Raw genomic sequence first — 21800 nt, forward strand, 5'->3', positions numbered from 1 at the left:
TGGTCAGTGGGTAAAAATACCCCCTTTTCATCCAATAGGATATTACGATTTCAGTGAGGAAATTAAAAGCGGATTTAGCTAGAGCACCAAATACCACACTTGAATGAGCTATTTGCTCTTCAGGGGACAGAATTATTGTGTTATTGGGCAACCAAGTGGAAGTAACACAGCGAAAGTTTAGTTGGGTATGAAATTATTCTTGCATAGCATTTCTAAACTGTTAGCCAAATGAAAGATAACAGTATTTTTTCCCATATTGTTTTTAAAGTGACCAGGCTCAGTCTCTGATTCTGAGCAAATTGGGGGTGGTTTTTTTTGTCTTCAGTGAATAGTAGAAGCAAATGCATTTTGAAGGCAATTAGGCAGAGTATTTTTGTTTGCTCACAATAAACTGCAAGCACAAAATCACTAGTGCAAGGTTGAAGGTTATTTATTAAGAGTATATGCCACATGTGATTAATCTCTTACYCACTGCTTTTTTCCGTTTATGAGTGGAATGCTTAATTTCCAGGGCATTTGTACAGATTTCTGAGGGGCTAGATTACCGGGCTGAAGTGTGTGTCGCTGGTGGCTGAAGGTGTAGCCTGTGCCATGTTAACCAGCTGCTTCCTACCATTGAGCAGTTCTCAGTTAACCTCCATCTTTCTCCCAGCGTYGCATTAACAGCCACTACCCTGCAACAGTACAGATCAGCACATCCTGGAGAAGCCTATGAGCTGTCACGAGACCTTTTTCTCCTGCTTTTCTTCAATAGCATTGACAAATGACATAAAACCACTGGATAGCTCTGCGTGAAACAACAGGCCTGTAGTTTCCCCAGTTGAAAGGAACAAGTTAAACGTTGCTTTGCTTCTCGTGCACCCAAGCTGCTGGTGGGCCACTGCTGATCAAAGTGGGGAGTGCTACTGAAAGGCAGAGACTGCCCCCACCTTGGCCTGCTCCTTGGCCATATGTCCCTGGCTGCTTTCCTTTTTTCCCAGTGCTGCTGAAACAGCCCAAACCGGAGAACATATCCCAGGGAAAACTAATCCAAGCACATAGCCAAACAAGTTCTCAGCGTGGTCTGTCTCCATCAGCAGGGACTGGTCAGTGCAGGCACGCTCTGAAGGCAGGAGAAGATCTCAGTTATGGGTAATTGAGATGGAGAGGGGGTGGGGAGAGGRAGGACGAAGAGCAGCAGGACCACTGTTTTGGAGGGTAGCCCCAGACTTAGGTTAGTTTATGGYGAGAGATGAACCAACAGCTTGGACCCAAGTTAATCCTTGTTCCTCTCCCAGTTGGGTTGGCAGCTCGGGTAGAAGGCCGCTGTCTTTGCGTGGTCTGTCACTGAATATTTATTAGGTAGCTGTACCAGTGCTGCGGGAGGGGTGGTGGAGGAAGGGGCTTGCTCTGCAGCAGCTGACACCTGCGTAATTAGTTATTTTCTAAAAACTGTTTTGTGATGTCGTGCGAGTGGGAAGCCGTAATTTTGCTGTCAACTGTATCCTTACTGTGTCCTTTTCTTTGAAAACGTAAGGAGCAAATCTTCGCTGCAAAACAGATCTCAGTTTTAATTCATCATGTCTGTTATAATAATAGAGGCAGTTCTAAGGTTAGAATAGCATATAGACAAGATGATAGTTATTGCTCTGAAGCTTTCCTGGAGAAGAAGGCAAGAGGAGATCTTCCATTAACATTAAAAATAAATGCTTCCACCATGCTACTTTTCTGTGATCAAAAGACACTTACCAAATTGCAGCATACAATTGTCACATGATTAAATTTATGAGATCTCATGAACATATGAAAGATTGTGTATAGCAGCATAAGTACTTGATTTAAACACAGAATTAATAGCTTCACTCARCTTTTCATTGAAATGCAAGATTAACAAGGCATATACCCAAGAGCCATACTGAAGTTTCCGCACCAAAGCAATACATTAGTAAAACTATGCTGATAACTTTTTGCATGAGACAGGTGGTTGAAGGAGTTTATATCTTTGAATTTGTGGGGGCTCTGTGATTTTTTCAGAAGCTCGTGAGTTAAAAACCTCAAACAACCCCAAAATCCAGGCACATCCATTATTTTAACAATTTACTTTTACTCACCAAGAGTGTATTTGGTATGCAAAAACACTTTAAAAGTTGCATATTAATAGTGGTCATAAAGTGTAGAAAATTCTGTGCTTGCTGATTAGATGCCTAGTATAGCTATAAAGATATATTTCATCAGAAACCTATCCTTTTTGCAACTGAAGTGTGCAGTTCCTATTGAGAACTACAGTGGTTTYAGAAGAGAGAACATAGGAGACTGCTATAGATTCAACTGTAAAATATGTATTGATATTATACCCAGTGCACACACAAACACCATTGCTTTCTGAAAATTTTGCAATTTTAACACATTTGTATACCATCTGAATCAGATTCATCTAACCTGCGTTACCTAATTCAGTAAAATATTTAGAGTGCAGGTTATTTTTAAATCCATAGATTACAGTTCAGCATTGGACCCAGATTTATTATTGCCCTATGTTAGTTTTAGATACCTTATTTTCTGCTTTTGAAAGTATATTGATCCAATTAGCATTTTTAAGGTGTATGCCTGGAGCCAATTATTTTATATCAGTTTGGTAGCACTGAGTTATCTTTTTTTTCTTAACTAATTAGAATGACAGATAAATGTCAGCTTCATTTGTATCTTAGCTCAAAGTATAAACAGAGAAGTATACAAAAAGGAAAATGTGTTACACACTCAGTGTATTATTTTTCTGTGTACCTTACACCAAACAGTTTTGATTCTGCATGTGATTTACAGTCCAAAAGCCATACCAACATATTTTTCTATTTAAATTATTTTCATTATTTTGCATCCAGTGCAGAGAAAACACTGCTATTAAAATAATGCATTTAAAAAATGGAACTTTGTTGAAATGTAATTCCCTTAAGAAAAAAACACAATATTTTTATATAACATTTTTGATATATTTTATGTCAAAACATGATCACCAGTGAAACTAGTGACAACTAAAACCAATACATTATTGTGACTTCTAAAATAAAAAATCAGAACAAAACTGTAAATTTATTATAGTTCTGCCTTCATTAAACACTATGTGTTGGTGGATTAAGCACAACAAAACTCTAGTATTCTTTTAAAGTGTCTACTAAATATAATAAAAAGAAGAGAACAATTAACATTTAGTCTGTTACATTAAAAAATTGGATGTACATATTTCTATTGCCTGTTAGCTTTACCTAAGCCTTGTCAACTACTACAAAAAGAAAGAAAAAAAAACATTGTTCAAAGTCAAAAACATTCAAATCAGTTGATACAACATTACAGTACAGTCAGCTAATATCATTCAAGGTCTCCATTTCTCAGTTTGAGTCTTTAGACCAGTGTTACAAAACTAGTTCAATGCAGTTTCAAAACTGTATGTTAGCTTTGCAAGATACTGTACTCTCTACTGATGGCTTCAGGAGAACGGGGCTGTGCTGCTCGGGAGTCACCGGGCCACCCCAGCCGCTCATGAATTTCATTCAGCACTGTAGTTAGAACAGCGTTAAGTTTAGCACAATAACTAAAAAAAGGAAGAAAGAAAAAAAGTTGGAAGCTAGATGAAGCTGCCATTTGTGTCAAACAATTGCGATACGCTATACTAAAAAATTCTGAAATATCCACCTGTCCTCACCACTCTGCCACAAACTAGCAAAGTCAAAAATACAAAAGTCTTCAACTTCTCATTTTTTGCAGAATAAAGCAAAAAAGTCTTTGTGCTCCTTACTACCAGAAGCAAAATATCCTCTGAGTTACCACATGTAATAGCTTCTGGATGTGTCGACTTGGGTTGGCTTGGTCTCTGCAGAGCCATCCTTGTCTTTTTCACTGTCACCTTCCCAGAGATTAATAAGTGGAGGATAGAGCTCATTCAGTGGGATTGAAGAGGTCTTTTGCATATATTTTTTCAACGAATGGTGGTAATTTTTTCTCTTAAATCTTTTTGCAATATAAACAGAAATGGAGGCAAGGCTAATTACAGCAAACATTGATCCCATTACTGCTGCAAGGGCAGTGCTGGTTTCTTGATCTGAAATATCTAGTGCAAAAGCTGCATTTTTTGTTGTAACATTAACGCAGGACTTCTGTGTTTGTTGATGGATGTTTGACACAGTTAGACACACTTCATAATCTGTAGATGGTTGTAAATGCGTGAGGTTATATTCGTGTACGTCAACTGGGACCCTAGCAGTGTAGGTAATGTGAGGGTTGTCAATCTTCATAGTAGCTGACGACCATTTTAAATTGGAAGTCATGACATTGGAATTAACTTTCCAAGAAACTAAAATTGAATGAGATTCGGCTTGCTTCACATAGATTTTCAGAACCTGAGTGCCATCCAGAAGAGTTCCGTTCACTCGTATGGTCGCCACCCTTGTATCAGCCCCTTCGATATTCTGAGCAACACACGTGTACCTCCCAGAGTCTTCGATCTGAATATTAGAGATTTCCAGGGTACCTTCGCTGCTCAGCTTGTATTTGTCAGAGGGACTTTCAACAGTCACTTTATTTCCCAGAGGAGTGACCCAGTAAATTTCTGGCTCGGGTTCCGCCATGGCCCGACAGTCTAAAAACACTGTCATGCCAATGTCCAAATTTAAGTGATTTGGAAAAGTCTCATGAGAAATCATTGGAAGACATTGCTCATTCGAATCCTGTATTACCACTTCTTTCACCTGCTGTCCTCTGAATTCGGGGGGCATAGCACAAAACATAGAGAGAGGTTCCATGAACCGGATATTGGTCTTGTTGGAGTTTATCCAGTGAATGACGCAGTCGCACCTGAGCGGGTTACTGTGGATACTGATCTCGCGCAGGTTCGGGAGGGATTCCACTGTCTTTTGGTAGACTGCATTCAAGGCGTTGTTGTTCAGCATCAAGCTTTCCAAAGCGGGAACGTTGCGAAATGCCAAACGGTGGATGTAAGACAACTTTGGATTGTTGGTGGCCTCGAGCTTTGTAAGTTCAGGCAGGTTGTCTAATGCATATCTATCAACGGAAACGAGCTCTCCCATATTATTGATTCCAAGTTCTTTCAATCTGAGCATGTTTTTGAAATCTCCTTCTTGAATTTTATGAATGGGATTTTTGTTGAGATCCAAGAATTTTAAATTTGGAACTTTCTCAAGTGCAAGCTGAGGAACTTTTACCAATTTGTTGTCATAAAAGGAAAGACTTTCAAGACTATCCAAGCCTACTAATGCATTGCCAGGAATATCTGTGAGATACATACCTGCCAAAACTAGACTCCTTAAATTTGAGAGTGGTTTGAAGTTCATATCTAGTATTCCAATCACTGGATTTTCTCCAATCATAAGAATCTCTAAGTTAGGAGTAGAATCAAACCAACGGCTGTCGATAACTTTTAATTTGTTGGAATTGAGATGCAATCTTAAAAGGTTCTTCAGGCCAGAAAATGCATTTGCAGAAATACTGCTGATCTGGTTGTGATTTATATATAATTCCTGAAGATTACAAAGGTCTTGCAGGCAGTAGTCAGTCATCTCTGTTATCTGGTTTTCCTCCAGGTGCAAAGTAGTAAGTTGAGTGAGATTTGATAGCCCCACATCTTTGATACTAGTGAAGTTATTTTGTGAAAAATCTAATTCGGTTAAATTAAACAGCTGTTGGAGTTCGTCTGTGGTCTTTGCAATATTGTTGCTTTGTAAGAGAAGGACTTGAGTGTCACTGGAAAGATTGCTGGGGATTTTTGTTAAGCGAAGGTCATTGCAATCAACTGTTGTAGCTTCCCTGTAAGTTGACTGTGGTGTAAACCATGGCCTGATCTCACATACACAAAGCTGTGGACATTCATTGCTCTGCATGGAAGACTCAGTTAATGCATTTGTTAACAATTCTAGCACCAACTGGCAAACAGTTAAAACAAATCTAATCTTAGCCATGCTGGTCAGCTAGTAAGCTCAGCTCCCCAGCCCCTTAAAATAACAACAGATCAAGAGTGTAATGTGTTATCAAGCAGAAAATGTAAAGCTTAAAGTTTAAGGTGAAAGGCTTGGACATCCAGAAGCWGAAAGATGATTTTCTAAGTTCACAGAAGACAGGAAATGGTTTGAAGACACCCAGCTGCTCCTCTCTGGTCCAGGATTGTCTACGAATCAGTGCCTGGAGATGTTCCTGAAAACAGATYAGGATACGTGTTACGTTCAACTCATACATTTCTTACTTTTCTTCAATTTCTTTATCCTTTAGAAGAAAAGATTCTGAAACAATAATAAGTATTTTAACATTCAAATCTCTTATGAAAATCCCTGTTTGGTAYAGTAGGTTATATATGGGTTGTTTTATCAGGCGTAATCAAATCAGTTCCAGATAACAGCAAGGATTTAATCTAGCTAAACACCAGACAATAATGGTTAAATTTCATTAAATGAATTTAGGCTTATTTTTAGCTGTTTGTACTGCATTGTGTATAGTGTGTGCAGTGTTTACCACCATTCCAAATTACTGCATAAACCACACACAATTTAAATCTTTTTAGCCTGAAGCTACTCATGCAAGAGTACGTTTCAATTAACCTGGTACAGCGTCTGATGTACCTCAGGAAATCTATTCCGTGTCACGAGTCATTAAACACCTATCTTCCTAAAAACTTTCCTGTTCTTATTTTGTTGAAAACCTARAGATTCTCAGTGAACAGCCTGTTACAGGCAAACCTAACCTATTACCTCTGCCGTTAAAAGGATGGATGTTTGGAGTGGCTGTCTGTATGTGTAAGAATAAGCAATTCAGCATCTGTATTCTTAAATACAACTGCTGCTTATTTTCCAGTTCAGCAGTATATGCTGTTTCGGTGATGGCGATGCTGTATGGATTGATTTCCTTCCTCTAGCAATGGTGGTGTAATTTCAGATGCCTAGCTGTATTCCTCGCAGCTCGTTGAGCATGCTGGTATTGGCAGATCAAGCATACCTTAAATCCACAGTAAATGTTAAACAGGTTGGACTTCGGTATTGAATTAAATACAAAGCATACCTGAGCAAGGCATGTAACAAATCTGAATAAGGATTTAAAGGTCAGACCTCTCAAAATTTGCTGTGGCACTCTAAATCTCATGCTATAATGAACTCAATTGAGAATTCTCAGAAAAAAGTAAGCAGCTTTTTTTTGCAAGTATATCTGAAACAAAGGGTACATAAAAATAAGTAATAGTAGAAGGTAGGAAATAGCATTTTATTTTATTAGAACATAGGGAAATCTCAACCTAGTCAAAGCCCACTAAAGATACCACTACATAAAATAGTAAAACTAAATATGACTTTTAAAAATCATTCTACTCATCTGGACTGGGTGACAGGAACACCATTTATACAACACTTGTACTTCAAAATCTAGTCAGGATCTTTGGCATATTAAATAATGAAATTATAATATTTTATTTCAGATTATGATATACCACTATGAGCAGTACACACCAAGCAGCATGCAGAGGGGTTTGTTCTGTGGTCTTGTTTTGGAGGAGAAGGGATAAAAAAAGGAAGGGAAACAGGAATGGTGGCAAAGAAAGCATTTGAGCCTGTTGAGTTAGATTTTCTTTACTGCAGCTAAGATTAGAATCGGAGATGGGAAGGCCAAACGTAGCACAAGCATTTCTGCTGAAACAATGTTCGACTGAGGCAARAATCAAATGCGACAGATTAACTGCATTTCAAAGAAAATCCTAATGGCACTGTAATAGCAAGGAATGTATTAACACATGCTGATGAGGGAGCTGACAGAAACTGAAATCACTGTAACGTTARTGGAAGCTCCTCTCAGGAACAGACCTGAGCTGCAGCTGGTCCAGAAGAGCGCGTTCTAGCAATACTGAGGATACTGAGACAATTTATGCAATTCCTGATTTTTCAAATTTTAACATTTGCCACTTAATAATGCACGCAGAGTTTTCATCTAGTGATAATTTTAGACGGCTGTTGGAGAAGGCTTAAGTTGCCATTATACATTCTCTATTCCCTTACTACAGGGAAATCCCTCTCAATTTACAGCCGGGGCTCACAGTGAGGCAGAAAAAGGACGAACAGCTAACTGCAGCCAGCAGAATGCACCAAAGCGCGTATCAGTACGTGAGGTAATATTACTCCAAGCACTAATTCCTTCCAAGTCTCTCCTATAACTTTTTTCTAGGTAGATGAATGGAAAGTAGTCAATGCCTCATAAAGCTCTAGTCCCTAATGATGTTTTAGTGCTGATTTAGCTCTGATACAGTTACACATATCTTACAATACTTCAAAAACAAAGCTACCAGAGAAAGACTTCAAAGCTGCTTTTAAAATATGTGGGAGCACATCGATAGATTTCTGAAGAAACTCTGAATTCAATCATTTCTTTGTTTAATATTTRTATCCTATTACTTGCACATTGCATTTATAGTTCACACTTGGTAAGAAGCCATTTCTGGTGTTATTGAATAGAGTTCTGGTTCCTTATCACTGTAGACATATGATTTCAAAAGTTAGTAGTGACACTTTTTCTTCTTTAGGTAAGTTATTTGCTACTGCAGATGAATTTAATTTTCTCTAACTGGAAAATGTTCTTTAGAAATGACTTGCACAATATTGTCTCCAATCTCCTCCTGCCCAGGGCGGGCTGGATGAAGCTATAAATGAAAATCCAGTGTAATCAGAAAGTAAATTCTGATTGGCATCACATGCCCCCATCCATTTTAATACTATGCTTATGTGAATGACAGTCCAGAGACCGCTATATAAGGCACCATAAGGGAAAAGACTAGTTGTAGAATTTTGCTTTAGCTGGTGCTCATGCTATAWAACCGCATCTATCAATCGGGTAAGACCAAAAATGTAGCAGTAGCGAGTGAAAAACGAAAGGGAACTACTGTTGCTAATATACCAAAATAGTGTGGCTGCTTCTTGTTCTGCCAGTTGTGTATGATCTGCTCGACCCTCTCAACTCCCGGTTTGGCAGAAAGACTTGCAGGCGGCGGCGGCGCTGAGCGGCGGCTCCTTCCAGCGGTCCGGCTGCCCACCCGCCCAGGGTGCTTGGACTGCCAAGTCCCTGCACCGGCACCTGGGCGGCTGCCAGGCCCAGTCCCAGGCGAAAATGTGACGTTTTCACGGGAATATTAGACACAGCTCAAGTTCTGAATTCCCATTTAGAACTATAATCCAGATTGAAACTAGACAATGTATGCATGTAGGAAACCTCATCTGACGATGAATAAGCTGGAAGACAACTAAGCTTTGAAAACTAAATCAGTGACAGTATGCTGTTCAAAATAACCACAAATGAATAACCACAAAGACCACATGGATAAAGCAGGGATAGCTCCTGGGAAATAGTGAATATTCACAACTCTCACCTGAAATCACTGAGACTGAATTGAGAACAATTTGAGTGCTAGATCCTTTCTGTATTAAGTTGTATGTGTTTTTGAAAAACAAACAAACATAGTATGTCTCCGACAGCCAAGGGCTGTACAAGCCAAGGACAAGTTAGGGGACTGGTTAAAAGTATTTTCGCTTTTGAAAGCCAAGGACTATTTCTTAAAGAAACACCTGCTCCAGGGAAGGGAAAAAGCTGCCTTTTGGGATTAAGGGAGCATATCAATCCTCCAAACCTCTCTTAGGACAAAGTCTTATCACAGAAGTGTGTGATAAAAATTGTTTCTTTAGAAGACTGGGTGTGGAAACTTCTACTAAACAGAAAGGGGGAATTATACCTTTCTTTGGGGAGATACAGAGCTTGCTAAAGATGAAGAAAAGTTCTTAAGAAGGCAGGGCAGAAGGAGAGCTGAGCAAAGCAAGTCTGAGCGTACCCCCCGCAGAGACTGGGGACTGTAAAGAGAAGCTAGAGGCTATGCTGGCCTCGTAGTGGGCCCCAGCTCACGTGTCCTAGTGAAACCACRCATGGGCTTTGCGCTTCAGATATCAGCTTTTAGCCTCTCCCTGCCTTTCAGCATCTCTCCTTTATTAAATTCACATTTTCCAGTGTGCCAACCCACTGCATAGTCCTAATAGGTGTGGGGGGGGTACCTTGATACCAAGGGGTATGGGAATAAAGCTCAATTTTATGGGAGAAAGCTAGAGGGAGATATTTTATTAGAGGTTCTAGAGGGAGATATTTTATTAGAGGTTAAATAAATACATTTCCCATAGCAGCTCTCAATACCCTGTGTCTTAAGAACCCACATTTTTCTCAGTAAGCAAATCCACAGCTGATGCCTGGGCTATTAGCTTGCTCATGTTTCTTGCAGGCAGAAAATGTTAACTGCTTTCCAGGTAYTGCATCTTGGAAATGTGACGGGGAGCATCAAAATACTAGTTTGTCTGCGGTTTCCCTTCCTGGCTGGGTTGCTCAGACTGCTTAATACTGAGCGTTCGTTGGGCGCAAGAAAGCCTAATGGTGGAGACAACAGGGGGTGTTCGTTCCTGCAGCAGAAGATGCCCAGTTGCAGCTTTCCTGCTGGGTGGAAGGAGGTGTGTGCCGACACCATCACCTTGCTCATGGCCGTCAGGATGTGTCTGGTTGTGCAAGTGAGCCAGGAAATAAGAGTGTGTTGAGGACAACAGTGCAGTAGGAACACAGTATGAAGAAATGATCCTGAAAAAACACGTAAAAAGTGTTTGTTCATAATTAACTGTCGCCAAATACCAAAACCAGATTTTGAAACATTTTTTTCATTGCAACAGGAAGACAAAGAGTTGTCACTTCCGTGACAGCTGTTCTAAAGGTCACTATTAAAAATTGCTGAAAAAAAGAAACAATATAGTTTGCATAGTGATATCCAGATGTTTGTTCTGAAACAGAAATACTACCACAGGACATCTTCATTCTCTTAACTGTTTAGTGGTTCATCCTTGTAAAAAATCTTTTATATTGCAAATAGGATCAGCATATATTTTGATGGGGAGCCATATATATTGAACATGCCTAAGTAAAAGTCTGAAGGCTCAGACACATGAAGAAAATCACCTTAGGCTAAGACAAATCTTCCACTTGCTGTGAGCCAGAGGCATGTACTGGTACCAATCCGTTTCTCCACCAACATTTTCAAATATTGAGCCAAATACTGCAGGCAGGCTTTCAGAAAATTGTCTGTTGTGCTTATGTTCTGCTAGTGGCTTGTGTAGCTTTCTTGCTTCTCATCACCATCATCATCTGTGAAGCTCCTGCTGTATAAATGCTCTCCATGCACGAGTCMGGGCTCACGGGGGACGCCTGGGTGCAGGCAGCTGGCTGGGGAAGCGCGRGCCGGACCGGCTGGCAGGCGTCAGCAGCAGTCCCAGAGCAGGCTGCGCTCTGGGTAGGGCAGGAAGCATCCAGGACCAGGGCGGATTCAGGTGTTGGTGCTTAAGAGCTGGTGAGAGCTAGGAAGATCTAGGGAGATCACACACGCAGCTGGAACAACGTGCTCGAGAAAGCTGAATTCCAAAGGGAATCTGTGTTCTAGCAGAGTCAGGGAGAGGAGGAGCCCAGTGGGCCAGGGCCGTGAAACGAGGTTGGCTTGTTTAGTCCGGCAGAGGTCTATACTGAAGAACGGCTAAGCTAGAAGCAGCACTGGACATCAACTGGCCAGTAGTAAACTCAGGCTGGAGATAGAAGAACATGACCGCAAGGAAGCTGAGGTCCTGAAACAGTCCTGGAGAGCCTTTTTGCTCCTTTGTTCTCTTTGCACCTAAGATCGAGGTTGACAGTTTTAACAGAAGACCGTGGTGTGTGTTACGGTGGCGATAACGGGGGACTGGCCTTGAGGTGCAGCAGGTCCTTCACACTTCCGGAGTCAGCTGTCTCCTATAGAGAAAACTGTGAACTRTTGATGTCATGCTGCGGATTAGCATGTAATCCTCGGCGGTGCGTCACAGGAGGGAGGAGCGCGGGTGCGTGCAAGTGCACCGACGAAGTCGCAGGGAAAGCAGGCACAACGCAAGCAGRCTAGGCTTAAATTCTGTTTCCATAATCAGCTCTCATTCTGACAGCGAGCACCAGCGACATGGTGCACACCTATCTCAAAAAGGCAGAGAAAAAGGCTGGGCTTGAATTTGGAGTTTAATAACCAGGTTATTTACAGCTAACCTACTCGGAGAGCTTTAAGACTGCAGTCCTGTCTATTTAGAAAATATTGAAAAAATAGAGGCATGGTGCCTGAGAGTATGCCTTTTATATTAAAGTCTTTAAACTCTTTCAAATGTCAGGAGAAAAAAAAAAGTTATTTACAAGACTGAATCATGTAAAATACAGAAAACATCAAGTTAAAAATGATGCAAGTCACTTAAAAGAGCATACCAAAATCTGAAAATGAGTTTCTTACTAAAAGCACAGACATAAACAAGGGCTTATCGAACATGTAATAACGGTATGAAAGTTTTAAAAAAACATTTTCAGGGATTTATAGTATCTAAGATTTGGGTATTWTTTCCCCCTGCAAGTAACACCTGCTTTTTAAATTGTAGCATGTTCTTTTGGTCTGTGCACATATTCCACCACAGTAAAGTCACTGTTTAGTTTGTCTGGAGGGAAAGCTCTGACGAGAGGGCAATTTGCCGTACTTCCGAAGGCAACCGTAGCACGCCTGTCTGCGGGCTTCTGAAAAACCCCAGTCTCATCTTCGCAGGAGAAACGCTAAGAGCATCCGATTCATAATGTTCGTACTGTAGGAACAGTGTATTAAATCTCACGTCTGTAACATTTATAATTTATTGTGGCTTACTCTTAAGACTTGCATCAGAGACAGTGGTTTTTGTTAAAATATTCATGTAAATTTGTGAAGAGAGAAAAATTCTTTTCATTTGTGCACTCGCGTGCAAGGGCGTACCATGCAGCGCGGAGCTGCGGCATGCTGATGGCCCCTCAAATCAACCGCACAGTTGCAGCCCTGCCTCTGTCAGCTGCTGGAAAATCTCTTGGAAATTACCATTAACAAGTCATATTGGAAATATCGAGAATAATAAGTGCTTTCAAACAGTGGGTTGTCAAATTATCATCTAGTCTGTTCTTTAGGAAAGAAACTTTTAAAACCATTTAAAAGCCTTGAAAAGCTAAAAAAAAACAAAGTATGTTTGTACATTAGTAATATTCTTACATCAGAAACCCAAATTATTATCTACTTTCTTGCTGTGCTAATTTTCATCGATAGAAGGAAAAGGGGATGAACTTTGGGAGTAGATGGGCAGTTCTGTTATTTCCCATGACTCTAGTTTTCCCGTCCTGCTAGACAGGGTCTTAGTTGGTTCAGCAGGAAGGCAGCAGCMGATCTTCTGTTTAATTCCATGGAGAAGAATCACAACCATGATAATACCCCCATTCCAAGTAATTACCAGATAAATCTACTAGGATCACTGATAAAATTATTTGACTAGATCAGATTTCCCAAGAGCCGGCCAAATAACTTCCGCTCTGGTGAGGAGCCGAGCGCGGGAGCCCTTCCTCGAGCCGGAGCACTAGGACTCCTTCCCTCTGGCTGCCCTCGTKCCGCGGGGCGATGAGCACCCCGGGAGGCTCCACAAAAAGCGCCGTTTCTCCCGTCTGCTAACCGTGCACAGACCCGTCCGTTTGCACTGAAACGCTGATCAGAGGGACTGCAGCTGGTATGGACAAACTGCTGTGGAAATTCTTTCATTTCCAACCTTACGTGCTGTAATATATCCATATTYCTCTGTATATTTAAAATGCTAGGGAGAATGTAAACCTAATTGCCTTTAGCTTGTACAGTGTCTAAGATATACAGAGCATAACTTTAATGTAGGAAGAGCTACTCCTACTCTTTGTAGCATTTGGTGTAGCTATTGGCTAAAGAAAGAAGCAGGAACACTGTTAGAAAAGTACTACCCAGCCTCTATTTCATTAAAGATTAGAAATATCCCAAACGCATTTTTGGCACGCTGAGAAGCTAAGAAGCCAGTGGAATGACCCGAGTAGCTTGTCACCCGCGCAGGGACCTGCTGCGGGACGTGCCAGGCACGGGCCCCAGCCAGGGCGCCTTGGGTAGCGCGAAGCAGAGCCTATCTGTCCGAATCAGCAACTTCCCAAGGAGAATAAGGAGAAGTGGCTCCGGGAGAAGAGAAGGGGCACTGAGGGAGCGGGCTGGGTAGTGGGGAGCATTTCTGCTTTGCTCCTCACTACTCCACCRGAGAGACAAGGGGGTCGTCTTGGGAGGAGCGATCGCAGTGCTGGCGAACGTGGGGAGCGCACGAGAAATGTCTTTAACTGTAAGAACTGCCGAGGGCAGAGGCCCACATCAACATCCCGAAGCGGGAGGAATTCCTTCCCCCTCCTGGCTGCGCGGCCTGGCGGCAGCACGGGCGCTCGCTTCCCGAGCCGTGGCAGAGACGCCCCGCGCGCCCTCCGGCACCCCGCGGCGGGAAGCACCCCGCCGGCGGGCAGCAGCTACTGCAGCAACCCGTGCCCAAAACGCTTGTGCTAGAAATGGTAGTAAATAAATAAAAGTGGAAGTTAGTACCTGTGTACGTATTCATAAAAGTAACATGTTGGTAGCACTAGCTGTAGGAAACATGTAAAATTTTTTATTAAAAAGTCATATGTGTGTGCACGTGTACACATATGTATGTAATGAGCAGTTTCAATTGCTTCTCTACTCAGAAGTAAATATAAATGAGAGYGAGCACGAGAGCCCAGTGCTGCTTCTGGTTCTTGTTACATTCTATATGATAACTCTTTCTGTTTCCTCTAGTTGTACTAAGCRTTTAGTTTTCAATTATTATAGTTAAATATTGAACGTATACATTATTATTGCTCTACAGCTATACTACTCTGTTTGTGTGTGTAGTGTGTTTACACAAACTCCAGCCCCTGGAATAAAATTTACTTGCATTGATTTTTTCGGGAGTTATATGCTTGCAAGATCAAATTCTATTTTTCTTAGCTGTATTCATAAACAAATGTTAATGAAACCACATATTGAATTGCCTGGCATGGACACCCCTACTGTTTATTCAAGACTAGGAACACACCAATAATTAAATAAATACATTTACAATAGAAGGTGCTGAAAGATCTAATATATAGGCTGTTAGCACCGAAACAAAAATTTGAAATGTAACCAAGTTGAGATAGCACAGGAATAATTCCATCAATTGCCACCAGATTTGGGTTTGGTACTAGTTTAAACCAAATTTTACTCTGATTTAATGAAAACTTATTTCAAGTTAATGACAGTTTTATTAAATGCCCCCCCCAACAAGTGTTTCTGCACTTTTGAATGGGTTTCCACACAACGTTTTCTCATTTTTCTGAAGAGCCCTCTACTTCTTCCATTTACTATGGATAACCCAACATTACTATCAGTTATACTGTATTTAGAAAACACATGCTGTTTAAAGCACATGTTTTCCATCATTATTTCATTCTGAAACTATTAAAAAAGCCTTGCTTTGAAGGTGCATCTACTACGTCATCAGAAAAGAAAGTCTTACTCAGCTGAGACCGGAGGAAGTTTTAATAGCCTGCATTACCCTATTTTATCTCAAATCTTGCCTAAATTGCGGGGCTCGCTTCACGTTCTGTGCAGAACACGGATACATCTTAGCTGATGTATTTAYATGCTTTAGAATGGACATACAGATTATTCACTGAGCTTTAGTCCTTAGTCTTGTTGTGGCAAAACGAGCAGTTCTTCCAGAGATGAGTTTATTTCATAAATGCTTKCAAAATAAAGAGATTGTAGAATCGCTGTGTATTACAGAAAAAAATAGAAAAAATTACTTCTCTGTCAAGATTTAAGTCACTGATGCTTTTTAGATAAAGTCTTTACCTAATGAAGGTGATTTATCTAGGCACTGCCATGTTTCACTTAAAGGGGCAAAAAGATAAAACATACTTGCTAACTAATTTATAAAAAAAATACTTATGTGGCTTCACTTAGTGCCTTACACTGTGATGAATTTGATTTAAAGACCTGCTCTTGAGCAATTATTTTAGAACTTTATCTATAGGTAAAATAAGGTTTTTTTGTAATCCATTTACAGTTCACTCTRCTATCTGGTATGAGAAGTGGATTCTTTTTAACTAACTATTTGCTCTGTGTCTGTTAGAGTGATGGGTCACTTGTAACTTAAAAAGTTAGCGAGGCCAATCAGTAGCTTATCTGCATCCCAGTAATTATATGCAGCACATTAGCAAGGCGTGCTTTTACTAGGTACTTTTGGTCTTGCTTAATCCGATAAATYGTATGATGCAAGAAATAACAAAAAGTATAGGACTTACTGCATCAGTGATAAACCTCTATAAAATAGAAAGTGACAATCTAAGCTTTGATAGTTATTTTATAAAAGGAAACTGCTATTCTGCTTAGTTTTGGACAAATCTCAGTAATTCTCTCCAAGTAAAATTTATGCTTTCATTAGTAGAGTTACCGAGTCTCCGATTCTTCGGTGCGTTGCTGGCCGATCCGTGAGAAATGCAAAAGCTTGAGCTTGGTCCAGATGGACCGACGGCAGCGCTCTGGAGCGCCCGCGCTTTGACTGGCTTGGCTGGGGCTGCGCGCGGCGCCGTGCAGGAGCGTGCGTACGCTGGGCGCTTCCCGCTGCGTTCCTCCGGACRCGAGTTAGGGAAGAGTTTAGCCTGAATCCAATTCCACATAAACTCCAAACACTGCATCTTGCTTAACGGCTTTTAAATTATGCTGACTGTGCAAAGGTAGCTTCAGTTCCAAGAAAATTAGGTACTGAGGGGCACATGACCTGTCAGACTCCAGCAGGGAGGGGAAAGCAGGTCCCCCCCGAAACAGCCCCCAGGCTCCCCTCCTCCACCGATGCTGCCCTTTGAACCTGTCCCCCCGCGCTGGCAAGGCGTCATGACCCCCGTGAGGTTCTCCAGTGGGAGGGACAAGGGTCCAGACGCGAGTGGTGGAGGAGGAGACCTGGGGCACCGAGCGCAGGGAAACTCCCTTTTAACAGATCCTGCCTCAACGGCGTCCGTCCCCGAGGGTTTGCSTCGGCTGAGGGTGCGGATCAACGCATCCTGGAAAAAAACCCTAGGAAAGGGTGGCCGGCCAAGCTGGTGGCGTGGGACAGGGACACGGGCCCGTACAGGCCTCCCGCAGACAGAGGCGCTGAAGCTGCCACATTTCCTATAACCCACAATTTACCAGGGAGAAGTAGGACGCTGCCAGATTTTTTCRAAAAAGATGGGGACTCCTGCTCTAATCAAAGTTGACAGACTTATGAATTGCTGTATTCACCAGTTTGTTAAATTAAATACCTGGAAATGAGATGCTGACAATGTCCAAAAATTTCTATATAAAAACCGTAAGTAATTTCTTCCTCCAGCGTTAAACAGACCACTTAAGTTTGTRAAATGGTTGGGGAAAATATTGTCCTATACTGTCACCAAGAACTGAAGGCTGGCACCTTAGAGAAGAGACTGAGGTAGCAAGATGATTGTACCTAACAAAATAAGGGAAAGAGCTGTTTCTCTGTGCCACTTCTATAACTTCTACGTATTCTCGGTACAGTATCCTGTTAAATATTTTAAGGCTGCTGTTTACAACTACTTTGCCCCATCTTCCAAGTTAAAACCATCTTAAATACTTGATCTTCAGAAACTGTGCTATAACTAAAAGCTAGTCCAGTAAGTTTGATACTTTAATCAGCTGGAAGGTCAAGACCAAAGTGCTAAATTAGCACTAAAGTRCTAAATCACTAAATTAGAAACTTAYAAWTTGAAGCTACAAAAATATTTAACATTTTGCAGTAGAATTTAAGAGCAGACACTGATTCTGCTCTCACTGATGCCAAAGATTGCTGCTGTCTTCAAGAGGCGGAGAATTAGGCCAATACAAAATAGGCCAAGCCAGTATTTTATTTCAGTGCCATATGTATAAAATAGAACGACAGTATCTAAACTGCAAAACAGAATCTCAATACAGTTGCAGGGCTTTAAGCAGCAATAAATAAGACAGTGTAATTTAAAGTAACTTTGACCTAGGTACCACGTAGAACTSTATGTGGGCGTGCTCTGTACCTGACCTCATATAGTCCATTAGTGGAGAACTTAATTACTCAGTCTACAAGAACAGAATGAGACTAGAAATTCAYTGACTAATGCGAGTATGTATTCAGTAATCTGTTTCTTATCAAAGTAGTCTTTTGAGTCCTCCTTTCAGAACTTAGGCACTCTGCATCTTAAGAGAAGCACAACATTATTTGTTAGTTGTATGGCATACTGTAAGCCAAACACAGGTTCTCTCTGCTCTTACCATTCTTTCTTCTAGTGAGGTACACGTCAACCGTAGACTATCCTGAACATGGGAATCGTTTCTCGTTACCTTTCTTGCATTTCTGAAGACTCAGCGCACGTGTGGAGTCAGTGTCCTGTCTCGTTTTTTCCCATGAATCAAAACAAATATTACCAATCTCTAGAACAGAATACGGATAGGGACTATTTAAACTCAAGAGTTACATTGTGTGTGGACCTCATCAGTCCACATCAGATTTTTTAAGATGTATTTTGTATTTGCCATAGCATTTAAAGGCCTGATCCCTGCTAATTACTTACTAGCTACTCTTGACTCAAGCCTGGGAGTTTACAATTCCTAGAAGCTTAATATATCTTACAGGATGACATTTCTAACTGGGTGAATACGTAAAATTAGCTTCCTTAACCTGAAATGCAGGATTGCTATGAATTGTTATTGCAGAAACAGATGATAAATGATTTACACGCTTCCCAAAACTTTACCTAGATTTTCCTTCAGTTCTGTGCCTGCAAAATGTCTGCCAGGAAAAAATCTTCTGCTTGGAAGGATGAAGCATCACACGTGTATTGTTCACGTAGCTATGGAAACCTGCCAATGCCACCAGTGTGGCCATTTCATACACAAATGAGGGGACAGCTGTGGAGACCACATGTCTGCCAAGGGAATAATACATGTGAACCAGGATGGCTCGGTCAGAAAATTGCAGCTCATTTATATTAATCAGGGCTTCAAAGAACAGGCACCTCCATAGTTACAAAAGGCACATTAAAAGGGAGTGATTTTGTTTCTGAAAATGCTCCTCAGTAAACATTTTGTTGTTTTTCTACTTTGCTGGTTGAAAAAAGTGCCGTTAACAACGTAGGCTCTTTTGTAGATGCCACTTAACTTCTTTTCTTTGGTTTCATCTTTTTTTGATGCCTGATCCCAGTCTGTAGCTATGYGGGCCAGATGCAAAGCCCAACTTTGGACCGGGTCTGTTGTGAGGAGTTTCACCTGGGGAAGCAGCACAGAAGCAGCTCCCAAACATGCAGGAAGACTATGACCTAAACTCCAGGCTGTCTACAAAAGCAGGGAAARAAGTACTTACTGGCATCACTAATGCAAACAAAAAGCTTCAAAATAATTTGTATTTTTAATACTAGAATCGGTCAGAATTTTTTTTTTCTCCTGAAGATGAGATTTGTTGAACTGATTGTGGAGTTGCAATAAAAAGAATCAGTAGACTCAACGCTACAAATAACTTAGATTTCAACAGATACAAAACTGTGCAAGCTGCAGCATCAGTAATATTCTTCGAGTTATGATTTATTCAAGGTGCTTTACAGTCCCTGAACATCAAGGGTTGAGTGCCGCCTTGCTGGCAGTGGCAGCCTGCTGCTGGAGGCGCGTCGCAGGAATACCGAGCGCCAGAAAGCGAGCCTGTTAGYGAAAGTTTTCTTCGGCCTCGCCAGCGCCGTGATACTGTATCAGGCCAAAACAAAAGGCCGCGGCGTTACCGCGGCGCCGGCTGCCTCGCGAGCAAGCGGCRCTTGCCGTTTCATCGGATACTTGGGGGCGGTTAGCGTTTATTTATGAGATGACAGTGAAAGATTCACTAAYACTTACTTACATGGTCACATTTTCTCCATGAATTGGCATCAGAYGTACATGACTGTTTTTAAAGACAGAACTTCCTAGCTTTAAAGGCAGATCTGTACATCTCATAGTTGGCTAAGCCCTGTAAAAACAATCTGAAATGAAGTTTCCTTTCGCATTTGCATGCTCTCTTAACGTGAATAAATTCATGTTAATGAAGAACCAACCTGTCACAGTTAACATTAAAAATTTTCTTTTATAATCTATACACCTTGATTTAAAAAAAAAAATCTTATTTCCTTTAATAATCAGTATTATTCATGTCTACTCTTGGTAGATGARAAGTACTTTGATAATCATCATAGTAACTGGTCTTTTAAAGTCCAAAAAGCCTAATAGGATATATAATTTTTATAGGGACTATATAAAACTGTACTCAGACAACTTTTTATAGCCTAGACAAAAATAATAATAATAAAAAAACTTGAGCTCTTGAAAACCCCCAAGTTTCCAGGCATGCACTAAGGAAGACACAGTCCCTCTTTTCAGGGTAGCCTGCATGCCCTGGCAGCACCACGGGGCAGGAAGGGGAGAGTTTCTCTGCGGGGCACCATGACCAAAGGCAGCATACCAGATTGCAAGAGCCCACAGTCTGCCCTGATACACCAAATCCTATATTCTTCGCTACTTTATTGTCTGGAAAGCGTCTTTTATTCATTAATTGCCCCCCCACCCCACACCCGGTGCATCTGTCTTTGAAGTTCTTTTAATTCCTATTTATAAGACTCACAAAAATATTTAAATAGAACCTCTCAGGTAACACTCAAACTGATGCAGTATTTGACTTGGGTCGTGGTAAGTGTCCGCGAGATCACCTCACGTACATCTAAATTACTTTCAGTGAAAGCTTTATTAAAAGTCTCGTTTAGAAATGTCAAGCTCATTTTGTAAGGATCCTTTAAGTCTGTAAGGAAAGGAGATTTAAAGGTTCACAAACTAGGCTTGTTAAGGGGATTCGCTCTGTGGTGATGCTCCGCCGCCTYGGGACAGAAATACAACCCGTCCGCACGCGGCCTTTTGCTTTTGGACAACGCTATTTTCTTTAAGTTTGATTCTGTTACTTTTCTTTCCGCTGCCTAGTGGGAAAAAAAGCATTGAGCCAGCACTAAATAACTTACGGAAACGTGCGAAGTAGCAGGCTACCATCTGCCGTACGGCGCCCGCCGCGCGGAGCCCCCCGCGGAGCAGCCCCCACGCCGCGGCCCCCTCCCGCTCCGCGGGCCCCCGGACCGCGCGGGAGGCCGCCGGGGCGCGCCGGGAGCGCGTCCCGCTCCCTCCGGCCGGCGTCGGCGCTCCTGGCGGCCCGATCCGCAGCAGCCCGTTCCCCACCGCCTCAGGTCTTCACTCACCCGYGGTCCGACCCCGACTTACTCAAACTAGGGATGTACGACGTGCGAGAGCGAGAAGCACGTTTGCTCTGAGCATTTCTGAGGCTGTCACAGACTTCTTAAAAATAGGATAGCGGTGCAGAAAAGGCTAGGTGTAATAGTGAAGAGCTGGGATCGAGGGTTGCTTTAAGTCAGGGAGGAGTAGAAAGATCTCCCTCCGCTTTACAGGTCTTACCCGTACCACATATTCCACGCTCACAGCCTTTCAAACGCTGCGCGGAACCGGCTGAATACAGGTGCGGAGCAGTCAGKCTGGCAGCGCTTCGCTGCAGACGGCGCCCGGAGAGCCTGGCCTTCGGAGGGAGGTGACAGCGSGCCCCGCAGCCCCGGGCAGGGCGGCTCACACTGCGCCTTTGTTCCGGTCTCTGAAGGTCTGTTGTTGAGCCCAGGGCTCCTCGTCTTTTCAGACCCCTTCATGTGAATGGATGAGGCGAGACATCTGCCAGGGCACGCTCGCATTTGCATGCGGAGCGGCGGCTCGGGCAGGCGCGGAGCCCTGCGCGCCGGCGGCGGCCCCGCTTCCCCGGGGCGCCCAACTTCGGCGC

The 21800-nt window shown here is 42.1% G+C and overlaps 1 protein-coding gene across 3 annotated transcripts; it reads right to left on the minus strand.

Moving 5' to 3' along the window:
* Positions 1 to 412: 412 nt before the first annotated feature.
* Positions 413 to 21686, minus strand: LRRN1 (leucine rich repeat neuronal 1). Of its 3 annotated transcripts, none has more exons than XM_085300029.1 (2): positions 21431 to 21686; positions 413 to 6177 (listed from the first exon to the last, which is right to left on the minus strand). In XM_085300029.1, the coding sequence occupies exon 2, from the start codon at positions 5943 to 5945 to the stop codon at positions 3795 to 3797; it is 2151 nt and encodes a 716-aa protein (XP_085156155.1). In that variant the 5' UTR covers positions 5946 to 6177; positions 21431 to 21686; the 3' UTR covers positions 413 to 3794. The 3 variants fall into 3 exon arrangements, with proteins under 3 accessions (XP_085156155.1, XP_085156154.1, XP_085156156.1); XM_085300028.1 differs by lacking the exon at positions 21431 to 21686 and adding an exon at positions 18233 to 18391; XM_085300030.1 differs by lacking the exon at positions 21431 to 21686 and adding an exon at positions 10993 to 11889.
* Between the last annotated feature and the right edge of the window lie 114 nt (positions 21687 to 21800).

Source organism: Rhea americana, unplaced genomic scaffold (genome assembly GCF_003343005.1).
Source record: "Rhea americana isolate MKP2758 unplaced genomic scaffold, rheAme1 scaffold_16, whole genome shotgun sequence".
NCBI lineage: Eukaryota > Metazoa > Chordata > Aves > Rheiformes > Rheidae > Rhea > Rhea americana.

Excerpts from the sequence above, each read along its gene's own strand:
- LRRN1 (XM_085300029.1), bottom strand. The coding sequence starts at position 5,945 with ATGGCTAAGATTAGATTTGTTTTAACTGTTTGCCAGTTGGTGCTAGAA.